General features: G+C 40.0%; 1 protein-coding gene across 2 annotated transcripts in view; it reads right to left on the bottom strand.

Moving 5' to 3' along the window:
* Positions 1-20061, bottom strand: part of ak9 (adenylate kinase 9) — a 298446-nt gene that overhangs the window by 71266 nt on the left and 207119 nt on the right. For both annotated transcript variants that reach the window (XM_059645225.1, XM_059645227.1), the window contains exons 28-29: positions 19424-19633; positions 6971-7189 (exon numbers count right to left, since the gene is read on the bottom strand). In XM_059645225.1, coding sequence (XP_059501208.1) covers positions 6971-7189; positions 19424-19633 — 429 coding nt within the window. The remainder of the gene's footprint in view (positions 1-6970; positions 7190-19423; positions 19634-20061) is intronic.

Below are 20061 nucleotides of genomic sequence, written 5' to 3'. Positions count from 1 at the left end.
TATCTTAGGTTTCCTGTTGGAAGTTTCAGGACATTCTTTTACATTTAGGGGAAACATCTATTGCTGGAAAATAAAAGGCTTAGCTTTAATTTCAGTTTGGGGCAATTCTGCAGGATTCTTTGATAAAGATGGATGTGTAAGGTAGTTGCTCCTGAGAAAAGGATGAAACAGATTACCTTAGAGTAAGGAGTTTAGCGATGGTTCCAGACCTGGAGATTTTGGATAAAACCCTGAAGTGCTGAGAATGTTTAAAATCAGATGTATGAAACGTCCAGAAAGAGACTATCAGATTTCCCAGACTGGGAAGTGGCAATTGAAGTTAAATTAAGCCTGTAGAGGTATTAGAAAGGCAATTTTTCATTGGTGTGAGTTTTATACAAGGGATGTTTTTGGGATCTATAATACAGCATTTTTGGTGTTAATGGATTATATGCTACAAATCTATTTCAGCCCCTTGAAGTTTCTGTTATATTCAAATCATCTGGTTTGTTCCATTTTAGCTATTTTATCAAATTTTCATATGTTAACTGGTGAAATAAATTCAATCTAGATGAAGTCACTCCTGTATTGCTGAATTATTACTGAATATAAAGCAATGATCAGTTTAAACAATAAGTCCAGTTAAACAATATTTCATTGTATTTCACAGAGAAGTTTAATCAATTGATCAGTTGGTTCTGCAGAAGGGTAATTCTTAACTCCTTTTTAGAAATGAAGAATTGGATGGTACAGTTTTTTTAAAGAGATTTTGCATGGTAGAATAGCAACAAGATAACCTTGTCCAGATACAATAGGAACTGCAGATGCTGGAGAATCCAAGAAAACAAGGTGTGGAGCTGGATGAACACAGCAAGCCAAGAAGCATCCTACGAGCAGGAAAGCTGAAGTTTCGGGCCTAGACCCTTCATCAGAAAAGCAACAGGTTTTCCAAACAAGGGCCAGGACCTCCATCATTGCAACTAAACTCTACTGAGTGAATCATGGTAAATAAATATCTTTCAGACTGGAGGAGGGCAGACAGTGGGGGCCAGTACTAGGGACATTTTTCGTTATGTCATTTATGTATAATCTTGAAATTTTACTTGTATTTCCAAAGTCTCACAGGTTTAGACAAATGGCAAAGAAAATGAAATCCCATTCTTTGCTAATGTTACAAAGACCAGAAAACCCAAAAATAATTGTCTTGCGAAGAGATACAGTGGGAATGTAGGAAATTACATTTTATCAATGAGTAATAATAGCCCATACCCTCATACCAATGAAGGTGGTGGAGGTAGAGGCTTTGTATAACTTCTTAAGGAAATTAGATAAGCATTTGAGGAGAATAAAGCCACAGGGCTATGGAATAGATTTCTTTTGGAACAGTGTCAGTGTCCCTACCATTGAATCACGAGAATCCAGATTCAAATCCTATCTATTCCATAAATGTTGCCCAGTTACAGGAAGAATATTATTAAGCTGAAGAAGGTTCAGAAGAGATTTACCAGGATGTTGTCAGGTATGGAAGATTTGAGTTATAAAGAAAGGCTGAATAGACTAGAACTCTTTTCACTGGAGTGTAGGAGGTTGAGAATTGACCTTATAGATGTTTATAAAATCATGAGGGATATGGATAAGGTTAATGGTAGGCATCTTTTCCCTAGGATGGGGGATTTCAAGACTAGGGGGAACATTTTTAAAGTGAGAGGACAAAGACATGAGCGGCAATTTTTTACACAGAGGGTGGTTCATGTGTGGAATGAACTTCCTGAGGAAGTGGTGGATGTTGGCTCACTTACAATGTTTAAAAGACATTTGGATAAGTACATGAATAGGAAAAGCTTGGAGGGATATGGGATGGGAGCAGGCTGGTGGGACTAATTTAGTTTGAGATTATGTTTGGCATGGACTGGTTGGGCTGTAGGGTCTGTTTCCAAGCTATATGACTGTATGGCTCTATGGTATATCTGAACACGTTGACTTCAAAATCAATGGGGATAGATTAGTGGAATTTGACAAACTGAATTGCTATTTACAAACATCATAAGCAGAACAGCCTCAGTCTGTGCTTTAACAAGTGTTATTCTGTTCTATACTGATTTGGAGAAGATTTCTATGGAAAAGATCATGCTAAACTTACAGCTAGTCATTTGGCAGTACAGAATTTGAGTATTGCTGTAAAAGGACATGCTTTGTTGAAGACTTTTTTCTTAAGACTCAACAGGACAGATTTGTCAAATGTTTCTGTTTCAGAAAAACAAACAAATAGGGCAGCACGGTGGCTCAGTGGTTAGCACTGCTGCCTCACAGCACCAGGGACCTGGGTTCAATTCCACCATTGGGCGACTGTCTGTGTGGAGTTTGCACTTTCTCCCCGAGTCTGTGTGGGTTTCCTCTGGGTGCTCTGGTTTCTTCCCACAGTCCAAAAAAAATGTGTAGACTAGGTGGATTTGTCATGCTAAATTGTCCGTAGTGTTCAGGGATACGTAGATTAGGTGGGTTATAGGGGGGTGTGTTGGGGTGGGATGCTCTGAGCGTCTGTGTGGACTTACATAGAACATAGAACATAGAACAGTACAGCACAGAACAGGCCCTTCAGCCCACAATGTTGTGCCGACCATTGATCCTTGGGCCAAAGGGCCTATTTCCACACTGTAGGGATTCTATGATAACTAGATAAGGGAGTAACAAAGAAAACCAAGTGAAACTCAATGAGAAAAGGGCAATTTGCAAAAATTCTAATGTAAGGGGGAGACTAGCATTTACATAGTGTGAGAGAAGAATTTTTATTGGTAAAGATGTCAGTTAATGATGATTGTATTATGTCAATAATGTTGACAGTCAACAACTGCCAGGTTTTATTTAAATTTTAAACCTCCAAAATTGACGATGATTGATTAAGGCATTTCTCTGAGAAATTAAGTAGTCAGTGTCTATATTATTGTGTTGAAACAAACAGCGAGCATACAATGCTTTTTATGTCCGCAAAGAACAGGGCCCTATGTAGTAAGGTATGATGCATCCAAGCATACCTACCTGACGTTCCTAAATTGGTTGTCAGTGTAATTGTTCCTACATTCAGGATTATCAGCAAATGTGTCCAATTGCGTAATCATACCTAATGTTGTACACTGTGTTCTGAGTTTTATGAGCATAGGCTGGTTAGGTGTAGTCTGTATATCGCTCGTTGCAAAAACTCGAAGGGATATGTTGTCTGATTCAATCCACTGGTCTTTGGGAAGTACAGTCTACAAACCTGGCAATCACGTCAGCACTGAAATTCAAATAGAATACTCGTGTGTGTGATTGGTAGAATGTCATTGTGACTTTACTGCCGTATCCTATTCGTGGTGAAAACCACTTGTGTTGTTACTGCATAGTGGCAGAATTAAGTAGCTAGCTTCACCGGCACAAATTTTTGAGATACTTTTACCCTTTCAGGGTAATCATAGGTACATTAGGACACTTTCAGGACCTGAAGTGACCGTGTTAGACCTGTTCATGAATTTGTGTGATATACAGCAAGAAATAATTTGATCAGGACATCCATGAAGCTACAGAATGATGTTGATGAATGCCTTTTACCCTATTTCAGCACTAACCTTGCATAAATGATTTGGCCCTATTTGTGAGATTGCTGACAAGGCCAATCTTATAGTCCAAAGACTATATCAAACAGCTTAAGGGACAAGGTAAAAAGCACTTGACACTTTGAAACAAAGCAAGGGATATGGAAATGCAGATCAGCTGCTATCTGAGTGAATGGCAGAACTGGTTGAAGCGGTAAAATGGCCTCCTCCTGATCATCTGTAATGGTACAAAAGTGAAAATCACAACATTCAGAGGACAACAGAAAAGAAAGTTGGAAAGAAAAAGACCAACAAAAGGACCTTCCAGAGGCATTTATTCCTGTGTTTGCAGACTCTCTATTAGCCTCATGGCTGCTACCACTGAATACTGATGACGTCAAATGAAGAACAAAAGGTTAATTCAGACAGAAAAGTAGAGCATGAGAATAAACTGGCAAGGAACATCAAAGCAGGCTGTGATAGCTTCTACAAATATGTGAAAAGAAAGAGCAATTAACACAGATAAAGGTAGTCCTCTTACAGTGTGAAATGAGAGAGGGATAATGCGGAACAAGGAACTAGCAGAGCAATTAAACAACTACTTTCGTTATGTCTTCACAGAAGAAGACACAAAAAACTTCCCAGAAATATTAGGATAGCAAGCATTGTTTGGGAAGGAGAATGTGAAAAAGATTAGTATTATTAAAAAAAAAATCAGTGGTGGAGAAATTAGTGGGACTGAAGGCTGATGAATCCAGATAATAAATGTAGTAGCCATGAAAATAGATGCGTTGGTTGTCATCTTCCAAAAATTTGTAGATTTCGGAACAGTCCCATGAATTGGAGGATGACAAATGTTAACCCACTATTTGAAAAATGAGTGTAGGGTGAAGGAAGAGGATAAAACTAAGAATTACAGGTTAACATCAATAGTTAGAAAAATGCTGGAGCCTATAACGAATGATGTGAAAACAGAATGCTTGGAAAATACCAGCAGGATTATGCAAAGTCAACACGGATTTAAGAAATGGAAATCATGGTTGACTAGTCTATGAGAGATTTTTGAGGATGTAACTAGTAAAATGGATGAGGATGAAGCAGTGTATATGATGCTTTTCAATGGTCAGAGCCTCTAATATAATCCCACATAAGAGTTATTATGTAAAATCAAAGCACATGGGGAAATGGTACTGTAGTGATCTATTTGAGAATTAGTTAGCAAACAGGAAAGTGACAGTAGGTATAAATGGATCATTTTCAGAGCTGAAGGAAAACAAGTGGGACCACAGCTATTCGTAAAATATCAATGATTTGGATAAGGGAGCCAAATGTAATATTTTCAAGTTTGCTGATGACATGAAGCTAGCTTGGATTGTGAATGGCGAAGAGAATGAAAAGAGACTTCAGGGCGATTTAGACAAATTGAGAATAGGAAAATGCACAGCAGATGTAATATAATGCGGCTAAGTGTGAAGTCGTTCAGTTCAGTTGAAAATTCAGTGTAGCAGAGTATTATTTAAATGGTAAAGAAAAAGAACTATGGATGCTGGTGATCTGAAACAAAAACAGAAATTTTCTGGAGAAGCTCAGCATAAAAAATAAAGAAAAAGAAAATCAGAACTGTAGTTCTGATGAAGAGTCATTGGATTTGAATCATTAACTCTGCTTTCTTCCCATAGTTGCTACCAGAACTGCTGAGTTTCTCAGCAGTTTCTGTGATTATTTAAATTTTGATAGAGTGGGAAATGTTGATGTGGAAAGGGAACCGAGAAAGGAAAATTGTCCTTGTTCATGTCACTGAAAGCAAGCATGCAGGTTCAGGTTCAGCATGCAATTAGAAAAGCAAATGGTGCATTGGGAGTGGTTGTGACAGGATTTGAGTGTAGCAACAAGGAAGTCCTACAGCAGCTGTACAGGGCCTTGCTGAGGCCTCTCCTAGGGTATCGTGTGCAGTTTTGGTCTCCTAACCTAGGAAGGAATATACCAGCCATAGAGTGACTACAGCAAAAGTTCACCAGACTGATTCCTGGAATGGCAGGATCACCATCCCACATACCTTTCCCCAGCCCCACACTTCCTCTCACTATTTACTTCCCAGCTCCCTAGCTCCCTTCCTCCTCCTCATTTCTGAAAAAGGGCACCAACCCAAAACGTCAACTTTCCTGCTCCTTTAATGCTGTCTGGTCTGCTGTGTTCCTTCAGCTCCACACTGTGCTGTCTCTGGCTCCAGCATCTGCAGTTTATTTTTTATTATTCATTAACGAGACGAGGACGTCACTGGCTAGGCAGCATTTAATGTCTATTCCTAATTGCCCAGAGGGCAGTTCAGAGTCAACCACATTGCTGAGGGTTTGGAGTCGCATGTAGGCCAGACCAGGTAAGGATGGCAGTTTTCTTCCCTAAAGGGCATTCTTGCTATCTTCTCAGTCAGTGGTGAGTTGTTTCTGGAATGTCCATATAAGATGGGGCTAGAATTGAACACAAGGGATGTCAGTGGGAAGAAGCAGGTAGTTAATAAGATGAGTTCATTGAGATGTAGTGAGAAATCTCATTAGACTTTGCGGCAAAAAAATCCTCTAAACACATGACAATTCCCATTTAACCAAAAAATATATGATTCATCCCAACATCTGTGATGGACATCATATTGGTGGGGGTCTTAGCACATGGACAAGTGAATGGTTGGTCAAAGCATACAGCTCAGTAGCAGGAGGAAAGGATTCCCCTGCCTCACCCTGACATCCCAGGCTGACTTCCACCCTCACTAGTTACTACCAGAGCTACTTACAGGGTGTGTTTTCTGCATTTAATCCGATTTTATGGAAAATTGAGTAAATGCTCAGGCTGTTTCCAAGAATTTTGTGGCAATGGACAAAACACACAAAAAGGAGACACACCTGTCGTATCACCTTAAAAAGCACACTCCTATCTTGATTGGAGTGAGTAAGATAATTTTTGATTCAATTAGAAAACAAATACAATCTAATATTTATAGTTAATGAAACAGTAATTTTTTTTGTACTTAATTCATTGTTCCTTAGTCGTGATATTTAGCTCATGTAAACATAATTGTTTTTATTCATTCACAAGATGTGGGCATCATTGCCTAAGCCAGCATTTATTGCCCATCCCTAATTGCCAAGATGGCAGTTAAGAGTCAACCACAATACTGTGCATCTGCAGTTACATGTAGGCCAGATCAGGTAAGGATGGCAGTTTCCTTCCCTAAAGGGGACGAGATGCGTTTTCCTGACAATCGACATTGGAATCATGGTCATCATCAGACTCTTAATTCAAGATTTTTATTGAATTCAAATACCACCATCTGCCACGATAGCATTTTAACCCAGGTCCCCAGAATATTACCTGGATTAACAGCCCTGTGATAATGCTACTCCTTCCAATAGTACTATTGCACTTACCTCAACAACATCCCAGAGGCCAAAACTACTCAACAGTTTATAGGAATTCCCCAGTATCTTGCGAGCCAGTCTTATGTTCACTGGGAAACATTTTTCAAACAGGCTATCACGATTTATCACAAGTGGTTCCACTTTCTGATTCAGCTTATAGTAGACAATGTGAGGTTTGCGTGTTCCTTCGATTACAATGCATGGTATTAAACTTTCTCTGAGTTGGTCCTGTGAACATTAAGAAAACAACAATATCGAAAGGAGACAGGTTATTTACCTGGATAACAAGCTGTGGACATGGATGAACACAGCAGGCCAAACAGCATCATAGGAGCAAGATAGCTGACGTTTCCGGCTGAGATGCTTTCTGATGAAGGATCTAGGATCAAAACATCAGCCTTCCTGCTCCTATGATGCTGCTTGGCCTGCTGTGTTCATCAAGCTCTACACCTTGTTATCTCGGATTCTCCAGCATCTGCAGTTCGTATTATATCTAGTGTTACTCACTGTGTGCAGCAGAGAACTGTGAGGTTCTGAACTAATATTTGAACAACAATTCTCTAACTTCAATATAATTTGATGTTTGACAATAAAACAGAGTAATTCTAACAAATTGCATGCTTAGTTACTTGGAACACAATTCTAGGGAATTGCTGAAAGATGATATGTTGTCAAAACTTTTCATCTTGCATTCATCAGAACAAATTTTAAGAACACCAAATGTCAAAGAGGCCAACAATTTACACTGCCTGTGAAGAGGATTCTTGTCAGGTGACAAGTGGGGGTATTACATGGCTTCCTAGTTGTTTCAGTGTGAGGTTATGTAAAATTGGGTGGGTGCCCAGTTCCCTGTCTTCCCACCCAATATAAACTCACCCCATAATATGGCTCTTGTAAGGGGCCTAATACAACTCTCACAAGAGTCTTAGGAGCAAAAAAGCTGATGTTTCAGGCCTAGACCCTTCATCAGACCCTTTTCTGATGAAGGGTCTAGGCTGAAACGTCAGCTTTTGTGCTCCTGAGATGCTGCTTGGCCTGCTGTATTCATCCAGTTCCACACTTTGTTATCTTGGATTCTCCAGCATCTGCAGTTCCCATTATCTCTCTCACAAGAGTCTTCTAGCTGATATAATTTCCCATCTCTACGCAAACTGTTTTTCACATTTTGGTGTCCTAAACTTAGGCCTTCCCTTTTTGTTGTGTTTATACTATTGTTAATGAACATAGACATCATCACCACCACACCCCATCCCCATCACCATATTTTGTTACCTTCCTTTCCTGCCTAAATATTTTGTATCCTTCAAGATTCAGGTCTCTGAATATGACTTTTGAAATTCTGCTTCTTTATTTGGCACCTAATTCATAGACTACGCATAGCCTTCTTCTTTTGCCTATTAACGTCATTTATACCAACATGTACCATGATGATTAGATAATATTTTTCTCAATGTAATTCTTCTCCAGCCCTGAGCTGTCTGTCTCACTAGACATGGTGAAAGAACTTTAAAAGTTTTGGACAATTGGAAAGGCTGAGGCTTATGCCATTCATGTTCCCTAACCTGCTTTACTTGCAGTCACATTCTCATGTCCCAAATCAGAGAAGATCCAATCCTAAGAGATGTGATTGACTCCTGTTACAAACAGTCTAGATAACCTTCCCCCTTGATCATGTGACACAGTGTTTGTAGTTCAACTCTTAGATTGTAAACGCTGAGCCAAAGCTGCTCAAACTTCAAACAATTGCTATGGATGCATTTACTCTGGACCAAACAAGCGTTCAGGATTTCCCATTTGCTGCAAATGTGTCACATTACCTGTCCCATCCTCAATGTGTTCTAATAACTACTTAATTATGTTTTTACATATTTTCTTAATCTTGTAACCAGTTGCCATCCTGTGTTGAATCTTAGGAATGGGATAAATCTTAGCACCTACCATACACCCACCAAATAACTATCTTCTTCTCCTACAGCAAGAATCATTCCTGGAGGTTGGAACGTTAGGAAAGGCAAAAACAACGGAGCACCCTTTGCCCTTCTTTCCCTTACTCAAAGGTTGTGAACCTTTGGAATTCTCTACTATAGTCTCTGACTATGTTTAAGACAGAGATAAATAGATTTCTGATTGCCAAGACACAAAGGGTTATGGAATAGGGTGAGAAAAAGGCATTAAGATGTTCCATCAACCACGATCATATCGAATGGTGGGGCAGGCTCGACAGACTGAATGGTCTGGTCCTGTTCCTATGTTGCTATAATTCTGGCATTCCATTGTAAATTGAACTCAAGTACTAAGTCATACTAAGTCAGGTGAGGTCCCAAAAGACTACAGAAAGCAAATGCTTTTTCTTTGTTTCAGAAGGGCAATAGGAATAATCCAGGAAATTACAGGCTGATGAGCCTTACATCATTGGTAGAGAAATTATTAGAGAAGATTCTTAGGGAGAGGATGGATTTATAAGGACTAGTCGTCATCGCTTTGTGCAAGGATATCTGGTCTCACAAATTTGAGGATAAGGCAGAGAATGTTATTTACATGGACTTTTCTAAAGCATTTGACAAAGTCCCTCATGGCAAGCTGGTCCAAAAGATTAAGTCACATGGGCTCCTTGGTGAGTTGATACAAAATTGGCTTGGTTCTAAATGACAGAGGGTAATCATGGAAGGATGCTTTTCTGACTGGAAGTCTGTGAGCAGTGGTGTTACACAAGGATCAGTGTTGGAACTTTTGGTGTTTGTAATAAATATACATGATTTGGATGAAAATGTCAGTGGACTGATTAGTAAGTTTGCAAATGACATGAAAATCAAGTGATTTAGATGAAAATGGTAGATCGAGTTTAATCCAGACAATTGTGAAGTAATGCATTTTGGAAGGTCAAATGCAGGAGAAAAGTATGCAGTAAATGGCAGAGATAGCAAGGTATACAGCTGGATGAACACAGCAGGCCAAGCAGCATCTTAGGAGCAGGAAAGATGACGTTTTGGGCCTAGACAATGGCATTTCTGATGAAGGTTCCAGGCCCGAAATGTCAGCTTTACTGCTCCTAAGATGCTGCTTGGCCTGCTGTGTTCATCCAGCTCTACTCCCTGTTATCTCGGATTCTCCAGCATCTGCAGATCCTGTTATCTCTGAGTAAACAGCAGGACCCTCAGGAGCATTGATAGATAGAGGGATGCTGGGATACAAGTCCATTGCTCCCTGAAATGGCAATGGAATTGATAAGGTGGGTCAAAAAGATAAACAGCATAGAACATAGAACATAGAGCAGTACAGCGCAGTACAGGGTCTTCGGCCCACGATGTTGTGCTGACCTTTTATCCTACTAAGATCAATCTACCCTAAATTTTACCATCCTCCATGTGCCTATCCAAGAGTTGCTTAAAAGTCTCTAAAGTATCTGACTCCACTACCATTGCCGGCAGTGCATTCCACACGCCTACCACTCTCTGTGTGAAGAAACTACCTCTGACATCTCCCTTACACCTTCCTCCAAACACCTTAAAATTATGCTCCCTCGTAATAGTCATTTCTGCCCTGGGCTCTGACTATCCACTCTATCTGTGCCTCTCATCATCTTGTAAACCTCTATCAAGTTAGCTCTCATCCTTTTTCGCTCCAATGAGAAAAGCTCTAGCTCCCTCAACCTTTCCTCGTAAGACCTGCCTTCCAGTCCAGGCAGCATCCTGGTAAATCTTCTCTACACCCTCTCGGAAGCTTCCACATCTTTCCTGTAATGTGGTGACCAGAACTGAACACAACATTCCAAGTCTGGTCTAACCAGAGTTTTATAGAGCTGCAGCATAACCTCACGACTCTTAAACTCAATTCCCCTGCCAATGAAAGCCAACACACCATACGTCTTCTTTACAACCCTATAAGCTTGAGTAACAACTTTGAGAGATCTATGGATGTGGACCCCAAGATCCCTCTGTTCCTCCACACTGCCGAGAATCCTGCCATTAACCCTGTATTCTGCATTCAAATTCAACCTTCCAAAATGTCAGCCTTCATTGGTTGAAATGAAAATAAAAATTGGCAAGTCATATTGCAGCAACATAAGAGTTAATTTAGGCCATATTTGTAATATTGTGTGCAGTTCTGGTTGCCACACTATAGGGAGATGTGCATACTTCGGAGACGGTGTAAAACAGATTCCAGATTTTCTGAAGAACGATCTCGACCCAAAGTGTCAGCTTTCCTGCTCCCCTGATGCTGCTTGGCCTGCTGTGTTCATCCAGCTCTATACCGTGTTACCTCAGGCTCCAGAATGTTGTCTGTTTTGGAGTGTATTAGCTATAAGGAGAGATTGGACAAACTGTTCTTTAGAAGGGTCACTGGACCCAAAACATTAACTCTGATTTCTCCCTAAGGATTCTGCTGAGATTTTCTAACAATTTCTGTTCTTGTTTAGGATAAACTTGGATTGTTTTCACTAGAATGTTGGAGGCTGAGAGGCAACCCTGATAGAAGTACATAAAATTATGCGAGGGATAGGTGGATAGTCATAGTCTCTTTTCCAAATGCTAGGGGGCGCAGGTTTAAGGGGACAGCGGGAAAGTTTGCATGGCATATTTTTTATACAGAAAGTGGTAGGTGCCTGGAACATGCTGCCAGGGGAGGTGGTAGACTGAAATACAGTAGCAAAGTTTCAGATGCATTTAGACAAACATCTGAATAGGCAGGGAATAGAAGGGCACTGACCATATGCAGGCAGATGGGATTAGTTTAGAATGGAATCATGGCCAGCGCAGACATGGTGAGTTGAAGGGCCTAATCCTGTACCATACAGTTCTATGTTCTCTGTTGGCTAGTTTTTTATACTCTAACTCAAAACGGATACTGATCCCATTTAATGAAGAAGCAGTTTGAGCTTTTGCTTTAATTGAGCCCAACTTCTCTTCCACTGGATGAGGAGTTGCCGAGGTTGGGCAAAGTCAGCAGTCACATGACACCAAGTTATCATCCAACAGGTTTATTGAAATCACAAACTTTTGGATCACCGCTCCTTTGTTAGGTGAAGTGCCTTCATCTGACAAAGGGGCAGCACTCAAAAAGCTTGTGATTTCAAATAAACCTGTCGGAGTATAATCTGGTGTCATGTGACTTCTGACTTCTTTCACTGTAGGCCTTGTTAAAAACCCTGCTTAAGGATGGGAGCTACAGAATTTTAAACTATAAATTTTAAGTAAATGCAAACTGCAAACTACATACTGAATTAAACTTGCCTTAGTCTTGAATTAGACTTTCGTACGCACCAACAGTAAGTTTTCAATCCAAGATCAAACTAAGTTTGCTAGTTTATAGGCTTCAAACACAAAAAGCCTACTTGACCCATATGATGAGAAATTGGTCTGAACACCTTCTTCAATGAAGCCCACCTGCAGTTCCACAGGATGCCTTGTTAAAATCCCATCGGGAACAACAGAATTTAAACTGTAGATATTTACTAAATGTCAAATATAAACACATAATCAAAATTAGCTTTGTACAAAAAATTGTACTTTCTCAACTACCAAAACCAAGCGTTCAGACCCATGTCAAAAAAAGTTTCCTACCTGTATAACACAAATGGCTTAGAAGAACCAGTCAGTGTGGGAAAGTTTTGAGTTGTTTCTTTAATTAAGTCTAACTGTTCTTCAACTGGACACTTTCTAAGAGTACTGGTTACATGCCCGGTTTAGATATAAACAGAAGCTTGGTAGTTAACTCACAGAATTACAGAAGTGGTGGCCCAGAAGGACAGCATTCTGTTCTGTCTGCAATGGAATTCCAAATGACTGCGCCATTGTCTTACCTTCTCTACTTACTACTGCATATTGCCTCTGTATAAACAACCAAATAATGTCCTCTTGAATACGTCAATTGAACCTGCCTCCATCATACTTCCAGGCAATGCATTCTATATCTCAACAATCACTGTGTGAAAATGTTTTCTCTCACTTCACACTTGCTTCTTTTTCTGAGTCATTTTAAAACTGTGCTCTCTTGTTCTTGTTCTTTTTATGAGTGGGAACAGATTCTCCCTTCAACTCTGTTTAGTCCATTCATGGTTTTAGAAACTTCCATCAGATCATTTCTAGCCTCCTTCTCCCCAAGAACAATCCCAACCTTTCCAATCTATTCTAACAACTGAAGTTTCTATTTCCTAGAGTTATTCTTGCAAATCATTTCTGCACTCTTTTCAATGCGTCCACAGCCTTTTTAAAGTATAGCACCTAGAACTATACACAATAGTCTAGCTGAGACCTAACAAGTGTTTGAAACAAGTTCAGCATCACATCCTTCTTGTACCTGTATTTTATGTCCCTCCTAATAAAGCCCAGTACACTGCATGCTTTATTAACTACTCTTACCTTCTTTCCTGCCACCTTCAATGATCTGTGCACATACATATTCAAGTCCCTCTCCTCTTTTATAAGAGTACACCTATGTTAGTTTACTGTCCATATTCTTTCTACCAAAATGTATCTCTTCTCATTTCTCTATATTGAACATCATTTGCCACACAGTTACCACTCCACCATCTTGTCCATGTCTTCTTAAAGTTCTACACTGTCCTCATACAGTTTACAGTGCTTTTCAGGAACAAAAACAAATTTGTTAGAAAAGCTAAGCAGGCCTGGCAGCATCTGTAAAGGAATAAACAGAGTTAACGTTTCGGGTCTTGTGACACTTCCTCAGAACAGACCAGTCCCGAAATGTTAACTCTGTTTTTTCCTTCACAGATGACCTGCCGAGCTTTTCCAGCAATTTTGTTTTTGTTCCTGACTTCCAGCATCTGCAGTTCTTTCAGTTTTTACAATGCTTTTCAGTTTTGTATCATCTATAAAGTTTAAAATTGTCACCTGCATACCAAGATCTAGATCATTAATATGTAACTGGAAAAGCGAGAGTTCAGGATTGAGCCTTGAGAAATTCACTATAAATCTTCCTCTAGCCTGAAAAATATCCATTGACCAATATTCCCTGCTTCCTATCACTCACTCAATTTTGCATCTACATTGCCACTGTACCTTTTATTCAATGACGTTTAACTTCTCTCACAAGTTGTTGTGCAGCTGTATCGAATGCCTTCAGGAAATCCATTTACACCTCACCAACAGCTTTGCCCTCTTTGATCCTTTCCATGCTAACTCTTTCTCATCATTCCACCTTTTTCCATGTGGTGACTATTTCTATCCTAAATAATTGTTGCTGTAATCTTCCCATCACAGAAGTTAAAATTGACTGGTGTGTAAATGCTGGGTTTATCTTTACAAACTTTTATGAAAATGAAAATGGTTGCAATTCTCTAGCCTCCTGGCAACTCCTGTGAGTTTGGAAAAGTCTCAGTGACCCTGCTATTTCCACTCTTAGTTCCTTAAATATCCTTGAATACACCTTATCCAGCACCACTGCCTTGTCATGTTTAAGTTCCAACAGTCTACCAATAATTGTTCTTTATCAAGTTTGAACCCTCTAGTGACAATACGTCCAACCTTGTCACATTGCCTGGGTAGTACCTACCACCTTAGTAAAGACAGTTACAAAGTGTTAATTTAGTACCTCATCCATGCCATTTGCCTCCATGTGTAAATTTTCTTTTGTCCCTAATCAGAGCTACTTCTCCTTTTCTCATTCTTCTATGCATTTCCCTCTAGAAGACTTTGAGATTCCCCTTTATCTTGGCTGCTAATCTTTTCTCATAAAGCCTCTTTGCTTCTCTAATGTATTTTATCATCTCCCCTTTTGAACTTTCTGCAATCTTCTAGGCTGTCAATTGTATTTTCTACCTGGCAACTGTCACAAGCACACTTTTTCTGCCTTGTCTTTATTTTAATCTCCTTTGTGAAAGTTCTCTAGATTTCTGGGTTTGTTTGTCTTGTCTTGAGGATCCAAGTATCTCTTTGAAGGTAACCCATTGCTCAGTTTGTTTTACCTACCAAAATTTAATTCCTGCTCAGCTCCATTTTTGCCCATTGAAGTTGGTTCTCTGCCAATTCTTAATCTGATTTGACTATTGGTCCCTAACATCAATTTGAACCTTACAATACAATGATCATTGTCTCAAGATTACCCCTCTAAATTTGACTTACTTGGCCTACCTCATTTCCAAGAACCAAATCCATTGCACATCCTTTTTTAACGGGCTGGATACACACAGCAATTCTTTTTAAAACTGTAAGATTTTAAGATGTGGGAGCAGAAGTACACTATTTTGCCCATTGAGTCTGTTCAGCCATTTAAGGAAATCATGGCTGACTTGATAAGCCTCAACACTATTTTCTTGTCTTTCTCCCATATCCCTTGACTCCTTTAATGATTAGAAGTCTGCCGATCACAGTCTTGAATACTCTGAATGACACAGCCTCAACAACCCTCTGTGGTAAAGAATTCCACAAACTGACTCTGAGAGAAGAAAGTCTTCCTTATCACTTCCTTAAATTTGTGACCCCTTACTCTGAGATTGTGCCCTATGGTCCTAGACTGTTCCATAAGGGGAAACAACTTCTCCACATATACCCTCTGAAGCAGGGTCATTGGATGCAAAACATGAACTCTGTTTTCTCTCCATAGATACTACCAGACCTGCTTTCTGTAGCAATTTCTGTTTTAAATTTGGATTTCCACCATTCACAGCTCTTCGTATTATTTTATCACAGTACCCTAGGTGTGGTCTGATCTGTTCATTGACCATCTTTTCTACTAAACTCTTTTCCCAGTCCATTCCAGCCAACTCTACCCTCCTGCCTTTGTAATTACTCTTATTTAAGTTTTGTACAGATGTTTCTGATTTAGTTTCTCACTTAAAACATGGCAAATTCGTCTATATTATGGTCACTATTTACTATACATTTCAATCACAGAAGTCTTATGGTGCTGAAGAAGGCTGTCTTGCCCATGACGCCTGCACTATTTAACACCTTGATTTTATTTATACTATGTCAGTTTGCACGTGGATGAGGTAATGATCCTAAAATTACCATCTTGGAAAATTTGCTTTTCAATTTAGTGCTCAACCGTTCAAAATATTTCAGCAGAAACCCCTTTCTAGTCCTATCAATGTTTCTGGATCCATCCCCTCTCACTCCAGGTTCCTCTCCAACCCTGAGGAGATATTCTTATCTCAGAACCAGGTGGGCAAGACAATCTTTGGGATTCAGGCTCATAGCTGCAGAGTAGACTATCAATTCCCTTTACTTATACTGTGCCCTACATGACTACATTCTTATTATATGCCCATTTGAATGGGTCCTTGTGCCATGGTGCTGTGGTCAGTTCACTCTCCTCCCTCCAATCCTTGCTGTAATTGATACAGGTTGCATCAACCTCATAACTGTTAGAGATCTGCAGAGGTGGAAGCTCCTTGAAAGCTTCCCATGGGGTTTCATATTTGCCTCAGCTGCAGTCACACCCTCCTATGATTGATCACACAGCAAATTTGAATTAGCTAATCTAAGGGGTGTGGCCATCCCCTAGAGCGAAGTGTCCAGCTTTTCTCCCTTCTGAATATACTGCAATGTCTGCAGCTCAGACTCCAGCTCATCAATTAGATCCATAGTTTCTTCAGGTGCAAACACTTATGACCAAACTGTTCACACACCTTGATGTCTAGCAGTTCCCAAATACCACAGCAGCAACATATCCCTTGACCACTATATTTGTTCAGGACACAATCATAACTGTAATCAGAATCCTGTCATAGTTAGAACGCAGCAAAGAGGCCAGTAAATAAATGTAAACATGTTTGCGCTGATCAAAATAACAATACATGACAAAGATTTTCATTATCAGTTTTTTTTCTCTTAAGTGGATAAAATAAATAAGTAAGTTTAACATAATTTTAAATTAAATCATCCCAAAGGCCTTCATAGTTAATGAATTAGCTTTAGATTTATGGTCATTGCCAGTTTACAAACAAATGTAGTGAATAATTTATGTCCAGCAAGATCCCACAAATAGATCTGAGGTAAGGATTAGATTAGCTGTCTTTGATGATTGCTAAAAAGAAGCACAAAGCTGAAGGATTTCATCTTGCGCTCATCGGAGTGGGACCCACGAAACCTAATTTTCAAAGTGATCATTTACATATGAGAACCATGAGAAGAAAATGCTGATTGGTTGGACCATGGTTGGCATGAAGATGCAACAGGAACTGTTCACAGTCACTCTTAGTTAGCTGATTAAATTCAAGCTAGGCAGAAAGACTTTGATTGGTCAGGGCATTGGCATGGAGAATGCAGCAGGAATTGGCTACCTTCAAAACCCTTCCCTCAACAAAAAAGCTGCAATGTATGGATAATTTTGAGTGTGAGTTTGCTTGCTGAGCTGCAAGGTTAGTTTTCAGACGTTTCGTCACCATTCTAGGTAACATGATCAGTGAGCCTCTGATGAAGCGCTGGTCTTATGTCCTGCTTTCTATTTATCTGTTTAGGTTTCCTTGGCTTGGTGATGTCATTTCCTGCATTGGTGATGTCATTTCCTGTTCTTTTTCTCAGGCGATGGTAGGTTGGCTCCAAATCAGTTGGAATGCCACGCTTCTAGGAATTCTCGTGCATGTCTCTGTTTGGCTTGTCCTAGGATGGATGTGTTGTCCCAATCAAAGTGGTGTCCTTCCTCATCTGTATGTAAGGATACGAGTGATAGTGGGTCATGTCATTTTGTGGCTAGTTGATGTTCATGTATCCCGGTGGCTAGCTTTCTGCCAGTTTGTCCAATGTATTGTTTGTCACAGTTCTTGCAAGGTATTTTGTAGATGACGTTCGTTTTGCTTGTTGTCTGTATAGGGTCTTTTAAGTTCATTAGCTGTTGTTTTAGTGTGTTGGTGGGTTTGTGGGCTACCCTGATGCCAAGAGGTCCGAGTAGTCTGGCAGTCATTTCGGAAATGTCTTTGATGTAGGGGAGAGTGGTTATGGTTTCTGGGCCCGTTTTGTCTGTTTGTTTGGGTTTGTTGCTGAGGAATTGGCGGACTGTGTTCATAGGGTCCCCATTCTTTCTGAATACGCTGTATAGGTGATTTTCCTCTGCTCTGTGTAGTTCCTCTGTGCAGTTCCTCTGTGCTGCAGTGTGTGGTGGCTCGTTGGAATAATGTTCTAATGCAGCTTCGTTTGTGGGTGTTGAGATGGTTGCTCCTGTAGTTCAGTATTTGGTCCATATGTGTTTTCCTGTAGACGCTGGTTTGAAGTTCCCCATTGGCTGTTCGCTCTACTATGACATCTAGGAATGGCAGTTTGTTGTTATTTTCCTCCTCTTTTGTGAATGTTATGCCAGTAAAGGGTATTATTGATGGTCTTGAATGTTTCCTCTAATTTGTTTTGTTTAGTGATGACAAAGGTGTCATCCACGTAGCGGACCCAAAGTTTGGGTTGGATGATTGGCAGAGCTGTTTGTTTGAGTCTCTGCATTACTGCCTCTGCTAAGAACCCTGATATCGGAGATCCCATGGGTGTACCGTTGGTTTGTCTCTAGGTTTTGTTATTGAAAGTGAAGTGGGTGGTGAGGCATAGGTCCACTAGCTTGATGATGTTGTCCTTGCTGATGAGGTTGGTGGCGACTGGTGTATGTGTCTTCTGTTCTTCTAATAATGTCATCCGTGTTTCTTTGGCCAGGTTGATGTTGATGGATGTGAACAGGGCTGTTACGTCAAAGGAGACCATTATTTCATCCTCTTCTATCTTGGTGTCTTTGATGGTGTTCAGGAATTCTTGAGTGGAGCGAAAGGAGTGGCAGGATTCTTCTACTAGGTGTTTTAGTCTTTGGTGTAGTTCCTTGGCTAATCTGTAGGTTGGTGTTCCAGGTAGCGACACTATGGGTCTGAGGGGGGCTCCTGGTTTGTGAATTTTTGGTAGTCTGTAGAAGCGTGGTGTGTTAGATCCAACTGGCTTCATTTTTTAGAAGTCACTCTTGTTTAATTCTCCAGATTTTTGAAGTTAATTTTTGGAGAAAACGACATGACCCACTATCACTCATATCCTTACATACAGATGAGGAAGGACTCCACTTTGATTGGGACAACACATCCATCCTAGGACAAGCCAAACAGAGGCACGCAGGAGAATTCCTAGAAGCATGGCATTCCAACCGGAACTCCATCAACAAACACATTGATTTGGAGCCAATCTACCATCCCCTGAGAAAAAGAACAGGAAATGGCATCACCAACACAGGAAATGACATCACCAACCCAAGGAAACCTAAACAGATAAATAGAAAGCGGGACATAACACCAGTGCTTCGTCGGAGGCTCACTGATGATGTTACGTAGAATGGTGACGAAACGTCTGAAAACTAACCTTCTAGCTCAGCGAGCAAACTCACATCCAGAACCTCAACCTGAGCTACAAATCTTCTCAAAACCCGCTATGGATAATTTTGCTTAATCACAATCATTCAACAATGAACACTGAAGACAGATTATTAAGTGAAAATTGTATCATCAAAGTAAAGATTGGAAACAACTTCAGTGCATTTATTTACCCGAAGTATCTCTATTCTGTCATGATCTGCCTCATATTTATCTCCAATTTCAGTTCTCATTCGTTCAACAGCATCCTCCTCTTCTTCATCCTCTTCATCTTCTTCTTCCTCCTCCATGCTAAACTCATCTGCTAATATTTCCTCAATGTTGTCCTCATCTTCTTCGTCAGTAGCCTCACTTTCATTTGAGGCTTGTTCAATTTTATTAGCCTACAAAATGAGTACACAAATAATACAGTTCAGGCAAAAATGCAACGTATGTCTTACAATTAAATACTTTCAAATTTATATGATTAAACAATATTCTGTTGTGCAGTAGTAACGTCTCTGTTTCTTACCCAGAAGCTCCAGGTTCAAGACTCATTCAGAACTTTATGGCAAAAAAAATGTGTTCATAACATGGCCAAATAGGTTCAGCGTCACTTTGTAAATACTTCCAACATACCCTAATGCAGGCAGTAAGAGCAGGAGAGATTCCTAGAAAGAAAATTCCAGTCTCCACCCTGATAATTCACAGCTCTGCTATATAAATTTCCCTCAGGTTAAACTACCATTGGTTGTCTCTCTCTCTCTCTGAGGAAAGAACGGCTCTTTGGTCTGGTAAGACTATGGCAAATTGACATAGCTATGACAGATAT

Source organism: Stegostoma tigrinum, chromosome 4 (genome assembly GCF_030684315.1).
Source record: "Stegostoma tigrinum isolate sSteTig4 chromosome 4, sSteTig4.hap1, whole genome shotgun sequence".
Taxonomy (NCBI): Eukaryota; Metazoa; Chordata; class Chondrichthyes; order Orectolobiformes; family Stegostomatidae; genus Stegostoma; species Stegostoma tigrinum.
Note: the sequence above shows the minus strand (reverse complement) of the source record. Positions and strands in the feature narration are given on the sequence as shown.